This window comes from Podarcis melisellensis (genome assembly GCF_964234715.1).
Source record: "Podarcis melisellensis genome assembly, chromosome: 11".
Classification (NCBI taxonomy): Eukaryota; Metazoa; Chordata; class Lepidosauria; order Squamata; family Lacertidae; genus Podarcis; species Podarcis melisellensis.
This window is the reverse complement of record NC_138543.1, coordinates 51,055,200-51,073,688: the sequence shown is the minus strand read 5'-3', so window position 1 is coordinate 51,073,688 and position 18,489 is coordinate 51,055,200. Positions and strand designations below refer to the sequence as shown.

The window sequence follows — 18,489 nt, the reverse complement described above, 5'->3', positions numbered from 1 at the left end:
AGTTAGTCTCACACGTGAGCACACTACACCTAATCTTTAAAGGCTTGCCTGGCAGGTGGAGTGCAAGAACTTGTCTTTGTTGCTCTTGTCCAATTCTGAACTTTTTGCCCCACTCCTGAACTCCTGAAACGTGATTTCTGAGCCCTGTGTCCGGTGCTGAACATGTACCATTACTTACCTGACTGAAGATCTGTCACTCTTTTATGAGTAAAAGCCACTGCTTGAGTGTTGTGGGATGGGAGCCAGGGCACATGTAGGCTGTATCCCAGACCCTTACAATCCACTCTTCTTATGTTAGGTCTTTTATGTAAATCGTGGTTTGTGTTTTTTTGTAGTTTGCACAGAGGGTTGTTTGTGCTGCCACCAAAAGCTTTATTATCGTTTCTCTATCTTCAGATAGAGCTGCGTCCTTTATATAGCTAAGCAACGTGACTAATGGATCTAATGGCAGTTTATATCTCATTACTGTATTAATTTCATTTCATCTGCTTGTCCACGGCCGTGTCTTTTAACCACATTGTAATATGCAGAGAGAGTTTGTGGAATGAAGAGCAAAGAGTATTTAAGGCAAAAGGCAAATTTTTAACAACTTCAAGCCAGTTTGGCTTACAGGCTTTTGTGATAATAACAGTATTTATATAGTGTCTGCTTGTGTGTGTGTGTTTTAGTGCTTAATGCACATACATTAACTCAGTAATAACTCTGTTGTAAGGGGGAAATTGGTATTATTATCCCATATGGCAGGGTGGGGGGAGTCTGAGTCTAAGAATCAGCAGCTTGCCTAGGGCCATATGCAACAGAAATCTAGGCATGTCTACTCAAAAGTAAACCCTATTGGATCAAATGAGACTTAATCCCCAGTAAGTGTGGAAAGGGTTGCTGCCTTAATTTACATGTGGCTGAAGCGAGGTTTCTGCAAGAGACCCTTCTGGCTCACACCTCACAAGCTTAACCCAGTTCATCCAGAACAGCTTCCAGAGACGTCTTGGCAAGGATGGTGCCAGGCCAAATTACATTCCAGGCAAGCTCCCTTCAGCACTGCTGCCTTTATTTGTCCAACTTCTGAACACCCTTTTCTTGCAATTGTGCGACTTTGCATTTCACAATTGCACTGTACAGTTTGCATGTGTGGTTTATCTCTTGTCATATAAGATGAGAACTCCACATACATGGATCCAATCACAGTGACTGCCTTTTGAATGGGCACCAGTGTTGTAAGTTTCTGCTTTTTTCATTTGTTTTGTTTGTTTTAATTAATGCAAGGTTGCCTACACACACCAGTGCTTACAGCTTTCCAAGATGAACTATTTGCACTATACATTTCAAATGCTGAATGAGTAGTTGACTAGGCACCTTTAACCAGTGCCCCATCCCCGGCCATGATCAAGGCCCTCCCACCCAGCCCCCCAGGCAATTTCCTGTCAGCTGCCCCTAAATTGGATCCTGTTTCCTAGCATATCTAGTTACCCTTTCTACTTCCTTGTTTGCATTCCATATTCTGCACCTCTCTCAAATTCTCAGATCCACCAGCATTTTCCTAGATGAACCCATTTGTAAAGATTTGCAAGTCAGGCCAGCTTCCCCTAAATCTTGATAGAACAAACCCACTGCTCTCTTCTGTAGCAGCTAGGGTGGGTGGAGGAGTCTTACTTCATCAAACCTTCATATGGCAAATCCAGATGTCTCTCTGCATGTGTGTCAGCGCATGACACTTGGGTTTCCTTCCAATGTCAACTTTCATTTTGAATCTTTAGCTCCTGCGGCTTTAGAAAGGCTTTCAAGAACGACAGTGCATGTCGAACGGTCCATCAGGCTGATTGCCAACCTGCGTAATGAAGCCCTTGGTATCAGCCCAAGGAGCGTTAAATATCACCAAAGGATAGCAGCTCCCAGAAGGGGTGGAGGGAGTCAATGGAGCTTAGTAAGACATCTCTGTTCATTCTTATCTATGCACAACCATCCGCCATCTTCTGTTATGAATCTAGTTCCCACGGAGCTGTCTGGTTTTACCATGGTGTAACTTTTAACTCCAATAACTCCAATACTTTGGCTACCTCATGAGAAAAGACCCTGATGTTGGAAAAGATGGAGGGCACAAGGAGAAGGGGATGACAGAGGACGAGATGGTTGGATAGTGTTCTCGAAGCTACCAGCATGAGTTTGACCAAACTGCGGGAGGCAGTGGAAGACGGGAGTGCCTGGAGTGCTCTGGTCCATGGGGTCACGAAGAGTCGGACACGACTAAACAACAAACTTTTAACAGCCTGCATGGCATGTTGGTTGGAATCCTGCACTAGGGCCACACCCACACCACATGTTTAAACCACAAAGATACCAGCCATGGCTTCTCCCAGAGAACCCTAGGAACTGGAGTTTATTAAAGGTGGCAAGAGTTGTTAGGAGACCCTATTTCCCTCACAGAGCTACAGTTGTCAGAGTCATCAGTCCCTCTTTCCAGGGCATACTGGGAACTGTGACTCTGTGAGGGAAACAGGAGCTCTCCTAACAACTCTCAGCACCTATAATGCAGAGCGACTAGGTGCATATGGGTGAAGACATCCAAAGCATGAATAATATGACATTGGGAAATGTTTCAGCAAATGGGACAAAGCAGTACCAGAATGGATGCAAAGAATGGTTAGGTTCAATAGCTGGAGTCTTGGTGGAGCTCCAGTTAGGTATTTCATGGCAACCCTAGATGGGGAGACAGCTGGACAAAATATATAGTCGAGGTAGGTATTTGAAGATGGTTATTGTATCTTCTCTCAGTCTCCTGGGAGAGCCAGTGTGGTGTTGTGGTTAAGAGCAGTAGACTCGTAATCTGGGGAACCGGGTTCGCGTCTCCGCTCCTCCACATGCAGCTGCTGGGTGCCCTTGGGCTAGTCACACTTCTTTGAAGTCTCTCAGCCCCACTCACCTCACAGAGTGTTTGTTGTGGGGGAGGAAGGGAAAGAAGAATGTTAGCCGTTTTGAGATTCCTTCGGGTGGTGATAAAGTGGGATATCAAATCTAAACTCTCCTCCTCCTCCTTCTTCTCAGACTAAACATACCCAGCTCCTTCAACCGTTCCTCATAAGGCCTGGTTTCCAGACCCTTGATCATCATAGCCAGATAAGCTCAGGGGTTGTACGCCTTCTTTGTCCCATGGGCTTTCTGGACTTTTTCTAGATTTACACAGAACCTTAAAAAATACACATTTGTGTTCATTTGCTTAGATCTATCTGAGCTTGAGGGACGCAGGTGGCGCTGTGGGTTAAAGCCTCAGCGCCTAGGACTTGCCGATCGAAAGGTCGGCGGTTCGAATCCCTGCGGCGGGGTGCGCTCCCGCTGCTCGGTCCCAGCGCCTGCCAACCTAGCAGTTCGAAAGCACCTCCGGGTGCAAGTAGATAAATAGGGACTGCTTTCTAGCAGGAAGGTAAACGGCGTTTCCGTGTGCAGCTCTGGCTCGCCAGAGCAGCGATGTCACGCTGGCCGCGTGACCCGGAAGTGTCTCTGGACAGCGCTGGCCCCTGGCCTCTTAAGTGAGATGGGCGCATAACCCCAGAGTCTGTCAAGACTGGCCCGTACGGGCAGGGGTACCTTTACCTTTTATCTGAGCTTGAACTATTGTCTGAGACTCTGACAAACAAAAAAAGAAGATTTAAATGGAAAATGCACTCTGTGTGTGTGTGTGTGTGCACGCAGAACCCTTTTTTTACATCCCAAGCTAATCTGTATTGCATTTCAGCCTTACAAGCTAAGCAAATTTGTATTTTGAACGAGATAATTATGAGCTCTGGCAACATCAATACCAATTGTTTATTGCTGAAGGACTGCAGTGACCAAGAGAAAGAGCAGAAGGAAATGAGCACAAACTCGCTTGTTCTCTAGTCATTAGGAGAAACTGGGGGAACTTAACTATACACAGGAAAGCTTTTTGCAAATGGCACTGACCTCTGCTTTCCCTTGTAGCTTTCAGCTAGTCTCCAGTGTCTGCAGTTCATTATGACAAAATTCTCCCCGGTATTTCCCAGGAATTGGATAATCTGATTCTGGGAAAACATAGTAATGATGCATTTCAGTCCAGCATTTCCTACTTAGTTAGTATTTCATTTGGTGCCTATAGAGAAATATATGCACACCCCAAGGCATTCTTCATTATAATGTGCCTGGAGAGCTCACCTGGTTATGCTCTTTTTTAGTTTTATGCTGCTGGCCCTTCCGGGCCGCATCAGCTTTTGCAAGCAATGGCACTAGAGTGCAACGGTCTGCTCTCATCATGTAGATAAGCAGAGAGGCTGTTACCTCCAGCAAAAAACAACGAAATGCTTGGGTCTTGGGGGCTCTTGATGAATGTTGCATGACTGACTGCTAAGCCCTAGGTGTTCCCACTAGCATAGATCTTTTGTACCTGCAGTGGATTAAACCACTGTGTTTTAGATTAAGACATGCCTTTCATTTGCAGGGCTTTGTGCAGCCCAGGCCCCTGAGATCAGAGCATGCAAGCACAGAATGAGGGACCTGGTTTGGAATTCAACATTCTGACAATCACATCTTTCTGTAAAGAAGCACTAACACACACAGGTTTGGCCTCCAACAGTATAATAATAATTTTCTGCCATTTATGGCCAAACTAGACCTGAGGTGGGAAATTCATGATCGGACATCCCAATGTCTTTTTCTTTCATTAAAAATAGCCAAGATGGAGGTCCAGTTTGGGCTGAGAATATGGTACTGAAGGACAAAGGTTGTTAAGCCTTTATTCCACTCCATTTCCAAAGCTTAAATTGCTTTCTTTAAGTTGCTGTTATCTACGGTGGGGCCTAGTAAAGGTAAAGAGACCCCTGACCATTAGGTCCAGTCGCAGCTTCCGGGTCATGTGGCCAGCATGACTATGCCATTTCTGGCGAACCAGAGCAGCGCACGGAAACACCGTTTACCTTCCCGCCAGAGCGGTACCTATTTATCTACTTGCACTTTGACGTGCTTTCGACCTGCTAGGTTGGCAGGAGCTGGGACTGAACACCCCGTCGCAGGGATTCGAACCACAGACCTTCTGATCGGCAAGTCCTAGGCTCTGTGGTTTAACCCACAGCGCCACCCATGTCCCCACAGTGGGGCGTAGGGAGGATCAAATATCCATGTTGCACCTGACATTCCCCTTATAGCCAGTAACAACTAGGGGAGAGGATAATTCAGTTGGAGAAATAGGACATAGGGAAGTGGTTAACAAAGCCTTCCGTGGTGTCACGGCCGTGATCCAAATGGAAACTTCCTCACAGCTAGAGATTTCAGAAGGAATCATGCTCCATTTATTAGAGGTGATAATGGGATGGTGGAGAAGACTCGGTTCAAACCAAGAGAAGTGCAAGATTCACAAAGGCCTTTCCTACTCCAGGGATGTTTTATGGGAACCACAACTGCCAAGCCCCATTGCCAAGATGTATATGAAACATGTGACTTCTCTAGTATGGATCGGTTCCTCTCTGCCATCTTTCCTCATATGTGAAAGGTTTAGCCTCCCATGATGCAGAAATGTTCAAGATACGTAAAGCCTCCGTGAAGTCTACATCTCCTCGGCCAAAATTGGGGTCTTCTCTCTAGCACAGGCATGTCCAAACTTGGCCCTCCAGCTGTTTTGGGACTACAATTCCTATCATCCCTGACCACTGGTCCTCTTAGCTAGGGATGGTAGGAGTTGTAGTACCAAAACAGCTGGAGGGCCAAGTTTGGCCATGCCTGCTCTAGCAGATGCCTCTAGTATTACATATATCAGGAATTGGGGGACTTACGGCATTCCAGATGTTGTTGAACTCCAGCTCCCATCAGCCCCATCCAGTATGGACCATGATCGGGGATGCTGAGAGTTGGAGTCCAACAACACCTGGAGAGCAGCAGGTTCTCCATCCCTGATGTACATGGAGGCAGATGTTGGGAGTAGCCAGACTGATGAAAGTACAGGTTTCACAGAGAGGTCAAATACCTGACACACAACTGGAGATATATTTTCAGCTGCATGTCAAGATCTAGAGGCATAGACCACCTTCTCAAACCCCATTGTTTTAGTGTTTCCTTCATTCATTCAGATTTTATCTTAAATGTTTTATGAAATGGGCCAAAAGCAGTTAGCCCATTTCTGACTTATTTTGTTAATACTGTGACATTTTTATGACATTCTGTTTTGTGTCTTTGTGTTGTCTGTAATAAAAGGTGTGGCATTTATGAATAGCCCTCGTAGTGGGTGTTTTTTTACCAATTTGATGTGATTACTCATTATCAGGCCCTCAACTTCCCACAGTGCTGGTACTTCAGGTGCAGTCCCTCTGCGTTTAACTTTATGCTCTTTGGGAAAATGAAACACTCGTTGATGTGAATAAACGCATGGGAGCAATAATTTAACATCCTTGCCAGACTTGTAACCAAGCAACAAATGGACATGAAAATTGAGTTGAACTCTCGTTCCTCTCCAGGTGGCCCTCTGAAGTTATGGCTGCCTCATGTTAGCAGAGCAGTTTGGGCCACATTCATTAGGATGCCCTGAGCTGTAATAATCAGCCTGTAATTACTAGCCTGCGTACAAAGTGGCTAGAGAAGAGGGAGGGAAATTATGTTGTGTAGAACAACCTTTTCCTGTTGGATTATCTTTCGCTTTCACTCCTGCCTCTAACTTTTACATTATGGCTTCATTCCAGGGGTGTTTGTTGCATGCCTTTGAGAGATAGAATCAGAGAATTGTAGCGTTGGAAGGGATCCCAAGGGCCATCAAGTCTAATCACCTGCAATGCAGGAATCTCAACTAAAGTGTCCATGACAGATGGCCATCCAACTTCTGCTTAAAAAATCTCCAAGGAAGGAGAGATCACTGCCTTTTGAGGGAGTCCATTCCACTGCCAAACAGCTCTTACTATCAGAAAGCTCTTTCCGATGTCTAATCAGAATCTCCTTCCTTGTAACTTGAAGCCATTGGGTTGAATCCTACCCTCCAGAGCAGGAGAAAACAAGCTTGCTCCTTCTTCCATGTGACAGTCCTTTAGATATTTGAAGATGACTATCATATCTCCTCAAAGTCTTCTCTTTCCTACGCTAAACATACCTAACTCCCTCAAAGATTTTGATTTGAGTTTCTACTGAAATGAGGTTGCATTTTAATGTTGTATTTTAATCTTGTTTTTAAGTTGTATTTTAATCAATTGTTTTTATATCTGCTGTTAGCCGCCCTGAGCCTGGTCTTGGCTGGGTATAAATAACAAATTATTATTATTATTATTATTATTATTATTATTATTATTATTATTAACTGTTCCTCATAAGGCTTGGTTTCCAGACCCTTGATCATCTTGGTCACCATCTTCTGCACACATTATATGAGTCCTGAATGCTTGTGACAGCCCTGGATCATATCAGTGTTCAGTGTATCCCAATACTCTCTCGCTGACTAGAAACAACATTCCAAGCTGTCAAGCGAGGATCTTCATGGTCCTAATTACCAGGACTCCTTTAATTGAGAAAAGGGGCACCAAACTTCTCATGCATGCATGTACAGCACACACTCTTATCTCCAAGCACCATGGTCTCTCAGCTGCTAAGGTTTGAGGGGGGGTAAGAAGAAAATGGCTTTGTTCTTGGATTCAAAGTGAAGTTCCACTAAAAGCTGGGGCAAAATTCACATTTGAATAAGGGGTTTGCATTGGGAGAGGATATAGTCCCTACCCAGCTGAGACTGATCCTGTGCAGCCCTAATGGCATCGCCAATAGCATCACATGTGAAATAGTCACCCCATTGACTTTGTGTCCAGGATAGAGGGGTGAGTTGGGTTAATATCTCTATTTTGGTATCCATGCTACTATCAAGGGCTGAAAGCACACAGGCTGTTTTTCTTTTCCTTTATTTTCTTTTCTTATTCCTCATCTATAAGCAATACTCCAGACAATGGGAGAGCCCAATTTAAATGCGAAGGTTTGAAGTGGCATATTCAAATCGGAGAAAAATTGACTCTCAATACAGGATAATAAAGCATAAAGCAACAGCTCTGGCAATATTGCAGCTGTCTCAAGGAAGGATATGGCATTTGGTTTAAATAGAAATTAATTAAGCAAGCCCTTTGTCTACAGTCTTTGTCAGAAGGTGTAGATATCATAATGCCATAGGCTTCTACACAAAGGATCCTGTATGCAGCAATTTGTGTCACTGTCTTCCTTACTCGGCTGCTTTACTTAAGTCTTTTGTTGATTTTTCCAAATCCTGAAATCACAGTAGAAAAGTTAAGAAGTACAGTCCCCAGGTGTGTGTCCCCCTCCCTTAAAAATTCATGCATAGACAGCCAATTACTGGGCTCTGTGCAAATTCAGCAGTGCACTGTAACAGGAGTAAGTAGATAGATACAGGGTGATGCTAGCAATGGGAATACAGTCATACCTTGGGTTACGGACGTTTCAGGTTGCGTTTTTTCGGGTTATGGACACACCGGAATGGGTTACTTCTGGGTTTCGGGGGTCAGGCATGAGCAGAAGCTCTAAATTGTGTGTTGCGCATGCGCAGAAGCACCAAATTGCATCCATGCATGCACAGACGAGTCACTGTGGGTTGCGAACACTGCGGGTTGCGAACATGCATCCCGCACAGATCACGTTCACAACCCAAGAGTCCACTGTATTGCTCTGAGTTCAATTCAGAAACAGATCACCAATTGTATTTTTAGAAAACTTTCAAACCTGCCCCCCAAAAGCTCACAAAGACTCTCCTCCCTGAAAGAGAGGGGAGTGGTTGTGGACGGGAGCCCGAACACCGCTCCTAGCAGGGGACGTTGCCCCCTGCCTCCAGCTCACCTGGCTGGCACTCACGCCGTCCAACCATGTGCCATCGGGGGGCGTGTCCAGCAGCCTTTATGCTGCAGTGCCAGCCTCTCACCGGCCTCATTTCTCTTTGTCACCCACCCTCCACTCCCTTTGAGTTAGGGCTTAGGTCATTGGCCTTGCTATGGACCTTAGGTTGGTCGCCCCGTTTGCCCGGGGGGCCTGGTAGGAGTTTTCCATTTGGCATTAGGCTTTTTGGTTTTTTCGCCTACCTCGTAGCAATCGTCACAACTTTTTGGTGGTATTGGTGGGTAGGTTAGGCATTGGAATAATGTGTTGTGGTGTGTTGAAGTGCTAGGTGTGGCCATCGCCTATGCCTTCAATTTCTAGGGGTATTCCGTTAAAGGAATCTGGCGGTCGTGTATTCCGTCCAAAGCCTGCTTGGCGGGAGGCCATGGCACGACCCTCGGTGACATCAGGGGTGAGCCTATAGTTGGATTAGCATCAACAGGTGATGAACCCCTGGTGAATAAACCCACTTGTTTCGCAATCCAATGCCTAAGCCAATACCTTTTCATTGCTGTAATCAATAAAGTTGTGGCCTTTTCTAGCCCATTAACCTTATATCATGTGTCCCTGTGTCTTCATTTTACTTCGCGGGGGTCGGGTCCTCGAACCACAACTTAATGTTAGATGCACTATATTTGATTTGCTGAAAATGTCAATCTTCCTCCTTCCCAAAGGCTCAAGAGCATCACTGGGCTTAACTACTTTCCTCTACTTGAGCATTAATTGGTGTCTGGCACTAAATTAGAACCAAGTGCGTAAGATATACCTGTGCATGTGCAGAATCTCATTTTCTGTATTTGTACTTATAAGCTGTTGATTTGTATTATACCTGAACAATATGAGCTAGGCAAATAGATATTCTTAAAGAGGTAGCCACAGTATGAAATGACTTCATTAGTTTGCTCTGTTCTCAGAAGTTTTCATTAAGTTCTATGATCCTGCTTATTTATTAAGATCGGGGGCGGGGGAGAACTTTATCTCCCTTTCTTATAATACTAGGATTTATGGACATTCCATGAAGCTGAATGTTGGAAGATTTAAGACCGACAAAATGAAGTACTTCTCACGGTGAATCGTTAAACTATGGAGTCTGATCTCACTAGATGTGGTGATGGCCACCAAACTAGACAGCTTTAAAAAATGCTTAAACAAATTCATGGAGGATAAAGCTACCAGTGGTTACTAGCCATAATGGCTATGTTCCACATCTATTGTCTCAGGAAGTATTTCTCTGAATGTCAGTTGCTTGCAATTGCTGATGGGGGGGGGCACACTTGCACTCAAGTCCAGAGGCATCTGGTTGGCCACTGTGAGAACAGAATTCCGTACCAGATGGGCCTTTGATTTGAAGATCCAGCAGGGATCTTCTTATGTTCTTCTCAACTCCACAGACCCTCCTTGAATGCCTACAAGCATGGCCAATTAGGGTTGTCAGGCAAAAGAGATAGGATCTTCTTTGTGGTGGCCCCATGGTTAGAGAACTCCATTCCTATGGAACCATGGAAGGCCCCTTACATGTACTTTAAAGACTCATTTGTTCCAGGCTGAAATCTGTTGATGTGGTGGTGGGACCTGCCTTTCACCAAAGGCCAGATAATAGGTTGCGCCTCCACCCCGGTCATATTTCCAAATACAGCCTTTTTCTTGCTTGTTGTTAAGGTACCATATGCCACTCACTTTATGGTCTTCCTAATAGTCTTCCTATTAAGTGCTAAGGCGGCTAAGGACTGTTTCTGCAACGTGGACAAAACCTTCTCCAATCTCTACTGGTATGGCTCAAGCAGGGAGTGCAAGGTGTATCTGCAAGCTCAGAGATCTATCCAACTGCTTTCGCTCCTATGAAAGAATGCCCAGCTCCTTTTAAATCTAGGAACAGGAACAGACTCAGTAAATAGTTGTGGTGGTGGTGCTGGATTAACAATATTTATACTTATTACTTATAAATGACCTTACAGTTCAGGTTGGTATTCAAGCTGGTGACATCTTCTTCCATCTTTCCTCTTGCAGCAGTGACTGAAGGACCAGCCCCACAACAGACATCCATGTTACCGCAGACGCAGCCCGAACACTCCAGCAGCGAAGATGCCCCAAGCAGGACAATTCCCACAGCATGTGTCCGGCCTACACATCCACTGCGCAGCTTTGCCAACCCCTTGCTACCTCCGCCAATGAGTGCAATAGAACCGAAAGTCCCTTATACACCCCTTTTATCTCAAACAGGTAAGTGATCTCTGGAAAAAATAGAGTGCCTACGACAGAACGAAGGCCCTTCACCCCATGGTAGAACCTCTGATTTGCTTGCAGAAGGTCCTAGTTTCAAACTCCAGGTGGGACCAAAGTTGTTGATGGGCACTCTGGGCCACTGAGGACTCTAGTGACCTGGACCTATACCTGCAGTGGAAATATGCATGAATTATTTCACCCTGTGGTTGTGCAGTACAGAGATGGAGCTAAGTGTGGAGGCTTACAGCACAAAACAAAATATGTCTCTGATTTACACGCTATAGGTTTTAGCATGTAAATATTACATCACACACAGTATCGTGTCTTCTTTCTAATGAGTGGTATTGGCAAACTGGCCGAATTCCCACTCCCTGGACTAACATGTGGATCAGAATGCAGTTATCGTTTAGAATGCACACTTGTCCAGATTTTGCAATGCAGTTCTTCATTCAGTATTAGGAGGAAAATGCATGCAGAAAAATATGCATTTAAAAGGAAATATTTACAGAAACACCCATTTTGCCTTGATACATTAATATAATGATCATATGGACATATGATTGAAAACGTGCAACATTAACATGGACGAGAAATACATTAACCTAGACATTAGTGGGGAAAGTATTTGATCCCCTGCTAAGTTTGCCCGTTTGCCCTCCGACGAAGAAATGACCAGTCTATAATTTTAACGGTAGGTTTATTGTAGCTGTGAGAAACAGAATAACAACAGGAAAACCCCCAGAAACCCAGCAGACAAAAGTCAGAGATTGATGTGCATTATAATGAGTGAAATAAGTATTTGATCCCTTTGCAAAAAGATGACTTAGTACTTGGTGGCAAAACCCTTGTTGGCAATTACAGAGGTCAGACGTTTCTAGTAGGCGGCCACCAGGTTTGCACACATCTCAGGAGGTATTTTGTCCCACTCCTCTTTGCAGATCCTCTTCAAGTCAGTAAAATTTCAAGGCTGATTTCGAGGCAAATTTAGCAGGGGATCAAATACTTTCCCCCCTCACTGTAGATGTCCTAAATTCCCATGCTCATGGCAGCTTTTGATAGTTCTGCCTGCCAAGACCATGCTTGCTGTAGTCTGTTTGTCTTGCCACTGGCTAATAGATCTGCGGAGTGATCAATTGTTAGCCAAACCAAACAGCAGGACTCAAAATGGCAAGCTACGAGTAGATCTTGTGAAATTGTGAGGTGAAAATCTCAAAGAAATGAAAGGTGCCATCACACAATGTTTTCTTGCAGTTTATGTACTGCACAATGGAGATTGTTTGAAGTGTCCGGAATCGGATTACTCCCCGCTGCTCAGTCTTCCAGGTTTTCTTAATCCCTGACAGATAAGAATTACACAACAGTTGAAACCCACACCATGTTTTTTCCCCCCACTTCAAACACCTGCTGACCATCAATAAATAATCCACTTCTGACAACAGACAGAAGGTCTGAAAATCCTGCACATCAAGGGGACCGCCAATGTTGTCTTTTCCCTAACTAATGCCTGCAATAAATCTTGGAATCTAGTGGATGAGATGTATTCAGCCCTGCTCGCCCTACTTCTTTGGGATATTTATTTATTTATATACAGTGGTACCTCGGGTTAAGTACTTAATTCATTCCGGAGCTCCGTACTTAACCTGAAACTGTTCTTAACCTGAAGCACCACTTTAGCTAATGGGGCCTCCTGCTGCCGCCACGCCGGCATCAGGAGCCTGATTTCTATTCTCATCCTAAAGCAAAGTTCTTAACCTGAAGCACTATTTCTGGGTTAGTGAAGTGTGTAACCTGAAGCGTGTATAACCTGAAGCGTATGTAACCCGAGGTACCACTGTACCTCTTTTTAGGTGGACCTCACAAAGCAGCTTAAATAAGATTATTACAACAATAAACTTCAGTTTAAAAAATAATGTTGCCACAAAAGCAAAAGACAAGTGTTTGTTTAAAACAAGGATGGGGATCCTTTCACTCTCCTGGTGTTGTTGTACAACAACTCTCACCATCCCTTACCACTGAGTATGCCGACTGGTGCTGATGGGAGTATAGAAACAAATGTAGATTACCTTTGTACAGTAGGCTAGTTTCCATACACACTCATGCAACCCCCTCAATCCTCCATCGCAACAAGCAAGAGGCATTATGGGAGTTTAAGGAGATCATTTACCTGGAGAGAGCCAGAGACTGAACCTGGTAGACCTTACGCATACAAACCATAGCATTAATCAAGACGATAGCATCAAATATTAGCTCCGTAGTCGTACTGCCAAGTGGCGCATATAGCTCTGATTTATGACAGCACAGGTGTTTGGCACCTGGATATTTTGTAGATGCCAAAATATGCATAAACAACATTGTAAAAGGACGACCATTTTGAGGCATCGAGGCTATGGAAGGAGCGGGAAATGTCACATCTGTTAAAGTCTCTCTTGTTTGTGCACCGATATGAAATGCTGCCGAACTATTAAGGCAAGCTTCAGCTAATATGCTCAAGGAGGCCTTCAGGTAATAATAAGCTAGCCAGTATTTGCACCTGGCAGACATATATCGTCAAACTAATGAGCTAATGAAATGTTTAATAACCCTACAGAGGAAATAAAATTTTCCTACAGTCAATTCCTGCTGTGGTTCTGCACAGCAGCAGCTGATCAGCACCACTCTCTCTTTGCTTTCCAACCTGTGCAGGGCTCCTCCCCCCTTTTATTTTTCTTTCATGTTTCTAGATTTTGCTGGCACTTTGAGACGCCCTACTGGATTGGCATGCGTTAGGACCCAAGTGCCATTTGTTTGATTAATTTTATAATTAGCTTAATTCAGTTTACTTACAGTTCCAACCTCCCATGTGCCGGATTTTGTTTTGCTGTCGTTCTGTTGAGTCGGTTTTTGCATTCAAAGAAAAGAACCCTTCTTGGACATTTTAATCGATTGCAGGGAGTGAGCACAGCTAGCTGCAGAGACCCAGGAATGGGGCTAGCCCACCACGGCATGTTGAGTGAGCCACTTGTATGATGGAAAACAAACTCCCCCCCCCCCCACTCAAAGTGACCGTGCAGTTTGGCCAAAGTTTTGCAAGGCCCTGGTGGAATCTCATGAGACTTTTTGGTCACATCTTGCAAGGAAAGTGAGACTGTAACACAAGCATGAGGAACCTTTTCCAGCCAGAGGGCCATGTTGCCTCCTGGGAAATCTTCTGAGGGCCACATGCCTGGTGGGGCCAGAGGAAAAAACTGTGTGGAGCAGCGAAACCAGGACAGGGGCTGTGTAAGAGCCAGGGGCTACCAGCCAAGGCCAGCTCAATCATGAGACAGGTTGAGGCAGCTGCCTCAAGTAGCAGTATGCATAGTATCTCTGTTCTGTCTCCATGGCCAGAGGCAATAATACTTCTGAAAAGCAGCTGCTGGGAACCACGGGAGGGGAGGGTGCTCTTTTGCTTGGGGCTTCCTCTGGGTTTCCCATGGGCAGCTGATTGGCCACTGTGAAAACACGTTGATGGACCTGGCTGATCCAGCAGCCTCTGGTGGAGGGAGCAATTTGGTGTCTCCATGGACTCCTCTCTTGCCTTAGTGTTGGCCTCACATGGGTGGGAGCAATCCTGCTGCACATGCAAGGCTTCTGCAGGCCAATCCCTTTCCACTCCTTCCATAGAGCGCAATGTATTTAGGTTGAGGTGGCTGGGAGACCACCTGCCCCTCTGCTGCCTTGCTGCAAGGCCTAAGAGCGCTGCTTGAACTTAGGTAAAAATGCAGAGCACTTCCAATGCTTTGCTCTAAGGAAGAACCCCAACAGACAGACACACACACACACACACCCTTTGGGCCCTTTCTCAGAACAAGGCAAAGTGAGGGGACAAAGAGAGCTAGCTGCCCATGCAATGGCAACAAAAATAAGAGCAAGTTTGGAAGGAAGGAAGGAAGGAAGGAAGGAAGGAAGGAAGGAAGGAAGGAGAAGAGTTTGGATTTGATATCCCACTTTATCACTACCCGAAGGAGCCTCAAAGCGGCTAACATTCTCCTTTCCCTTCCTCCCCCACAACAAACACTCTGTGAGGTGAGTGGGGCTGAGAGACTTCAGAGAAGTGTGACTGGCCCAAGGTTACCCAGCAGCTGCATGTGGAGGAGCGGGGAAGCGAACCCGGTTCACCAGATTACGAGACTACCGCTCTTAACCACTACACCACAAGGAAAGGAAGGGTGATCAGTGATCAGTGGCAGCAGAGAGAGGATGAGCAGAAGGTAGCAGAGAATGAAATTCAGGAAGAGTTGGCGTAGGGATGAAGATTCAGCACAGACTTCTGAGCTGACCCTACTACCAGTTGCTTATTCCTCACTCTTACAAGATTGATTAAGAGGTTATCCCAACATTTGCTTCTTCTTTATTTATCCCTCTGTGTGTGATTTTTTTTTTACTTTAAATTTTGAGCTTTAATTGCTACCTGTTGCTAATCCCAAACCAAAGACAGAGGAGGGGGAACTTAATTGCCATTTTGGTTTCTCATTAGCAATGCCCAAACGGAGCCATCTGCCTTTGTGCAGAGAAGCAGCTCTTTAAGGCCCAGTGACATCAATTAATGAGTTACATGTGAATAACATGATTTCACCATCCCCCTTCCTTACCACCTCCCTGCCGTAGCAGGCTCACAGGTGCAAATATTCCATGTGCCAGGCATATATTAGCGAACTTTATTCTGCTATATAGTTTGTGTGCCAGGCCTAATGGATTTTGAATGACTGGCTTGTTCCAGGAGAGAGAGCAGAAGTCCTGTAATTTATTTGGCAATAATTTTAATTAGCATTGCTGTGCAAATGTGAAGAACAAACTGAAATGAAAGAAATTAGCATAAGCTTTGAAAGACTTGTGTCAGCTGTGCCTCCTATGCTGTTTATTTATTTACTTTTAAGTCCTGAATACACAGGCAGTTACTGGCTGCTCAGCATACAGGTGCTGTCTCTAAAAAGTCCCATTCTGCAACTGGTGCCACAGATTCCATAGTTTACCTGCAATATCATCTTACCCAATGCATGTGCTCTCGACTACTTTGATCACTTACACTCTGGAACTCCCTGCCTATTGATGTGAGGCAGGTATCTTCACTATCCTCTTTTTGGCACCTACTAAAAACATTTTAGGGACACGGGTGGTGCTGTGGGTTAAACCACAGAGCCTAGGACTTGCTAATCAGAAGGTCGGCAGTTCGAATCCCCACGACGGAGTGAGCTCCCGTTGCTCGGTCCCTGCTCCTGCCAACCTAGCAGTTTGAAAGCACGTCAAAGTGCAAGCAGATAAATAGGTACCACTCTGGCGGGAAGGTAAACGGCATTTCCATGCGCTGCTCTGGTTTGCCAGAAGCGGCTTACTCATGCTGGCCACATGACCCAGAAGCTGTACACCGGCTCCCTTGGCCAATAAAGCGAGATGAGCGCCGCAACCCCAGAGTCGGTCACGACTGGGCCTAATGGTCAGGGGTCCCTTTACCTTTACCTTTAAAAACATTTTAGTTTAGACATGCCTACTCAGATGTGTAGAATGTGGATGTACCCTTTAATCTGTTTTTGGTTTATTGTTGATTTTATGTTTTGAAAGATTTTAAAAGCTGGGGGGGGTCTTTCCTTGTTTGTTTGTTTGATTGATTGTTTTGGGCAAAGTAACAATCACAAATAAATAAGAATAAAAATGCGCGCCCCATCACCGAGACCATTCCATAGTAACTATCCAACCTCCAAAATTTCAAGACCTCTTGCGATGATTTGACCCCTTTCCACTTTTAAGGACTTAAAAATAATAATCTCAAACTGATGTGGAAGGTATGAAGCACTGAACATAAGACTGAATAAAATGAGAAACTGAAAGAACCTGAAAATGGCAGATTTTCCCTTCCCTACTCTCACACCATATAGAGGAGCAACTGAGAGTATCAAAATGCCTTCAAGCAGTTGTGCCTAAAAACATTTTCTTCCCTTTACTCTTTCCCCTCTTGGATCATATTATTTTAAAACACACACACTCGTTATCTTCTGTGGATGGCTATATCGTCTGTTCTTTCTTTGAGATTCTGGGAAGTTCAGCAAAACTAGTTGTCACGGCCACCCAGGTCTGGTCCCAGCTCACAAGAGACCTCACTCCGTTGCAGCTTATTTACAGGAAAAGTTTATTGAAGATTTCTGCTTCTCATACAGTTCAGCATTGTGGCCGTACGTCTGCCACGTTAGACCGCTGAAGTCCCCTCTGACTCCTCCCCTCTTCCGCACCAACTTAATAGCCTGGCTCTAGACCACCTCTTCCTCTCCTTTCTTTTCCGCAGGGTCTTCCTGCCCCCCTGGGTTCCCTCTCTCCGTGACTCGCCTGAGGCTGAATCCTCTGCCGCCTCTTCCCCCCTCTTTCTGGCTTTAGGGCCGGGCTCCTCCCCTGAGCTCTCTCCACTTCCGCGCGCCTCTACGTTTGAACTTGGCGCGCGTACGTTGCTGCTGACCTTTCTTTCGACCGCTACACCACCCCCTGCTCTGCTCTCCACCCTTTCCGGCTGAACACCCTGCTCCAACCCCCTCTCTCTGTTCTCTCCTAATCCTGCTCCCTCCGAGAGGCTGACGACTCCACCCCCTTTACTCCGTTCCGGCTGAGACGTCTCTTGCTTCCTCTGTCTTCCACTGGGCTCCTCTCCGCTTCTCCCTTCTCCTCCCCTTTGCTTGATTAAGGTAACCCCCTTTTGAGAATCCTCTGACTCGCTGCTCAGACTCGTGGATTCCCTCAGAATTCCGTCATCTTCTTCCTCATCCTTCTGCCCCTCCTCCCACTCGCTCTCCGTCTCCTCTGTCATCTCCTCCTCTCTCCCAGAAACCCTGACATCCATCCCCCCCTCGAAGCCCCCCCTTCCCCCCTCCCGCTCGCCGGGGACCGGTTGCGGAAACTGCGGCTCTTCGGGGGTAGGCTCAGGATACAGGTCGTCTACGTCAATGTTCTCTGCTGGCAGTTCTGTGTAAGTGTATTCGAAGTCGGGTTCTTCCCCCAAATGCTTCTCAGTCTCTGCTTCCATCGCTACTTCCTCCGGTGCTGCCCGCCAAGGACCTATCAGCCACCTCTTACGCCATTCCTCCTCTGGCTGCTCCTCCCACCAATAAGGGGTTTCCGTGTCCACCCCCGAGCACGATCCCCTGGGCGGGCTTGATTCTGGTGTTCTTTCCTCGGGGGAAGAGAAACCCCTGAACGTGCTATCTGACAATGTGGGTGTGAAAAGCCAGTCATCAAAGTACTCAGCTGGCATGGGTCTATGTGGGAAAAGTGCATGGAACTCTTCTTTCAAAAGGGGTTCGTCTAACTCGTAGCCTGGCACCCAACTATTAGCAGCGGCTGGTGTGCCCTCCCTGGCGAGAAAATATTCAACTCCCTCCTCCCCCCATCTCGAGTCCAGTATCTCTGTGACCTCGTTAAGAGGTT

At 45.8% G+C, this 18,489-nt stretch overlaps 1 protein-coding gene across 2 annotated transcripts in view; it reads left to right on the top strand.

Annotated features, from left to right (window-relative positions):
• Positions 1 to 18,489, top strand: part of DCC (DCC netrin 1 receptor) — a 934,061-nt gene that overhangs the window by 901,072 nt on the left and 14,500 nt on the right. For both annotated transcript variants that reach the window (XM_081929563.1, XM_081929562.1), the window contains exon 27: positions 10,849 to 11,061. In XM_081929563.1, the coding sequence (XP_081785689.1) occupies positions 10,849 to 11,061 (213 nt within the window). The remainder of the gene's footprint in view (positions 1 to 10,848; positions 11,062 to 18,489) is intronic.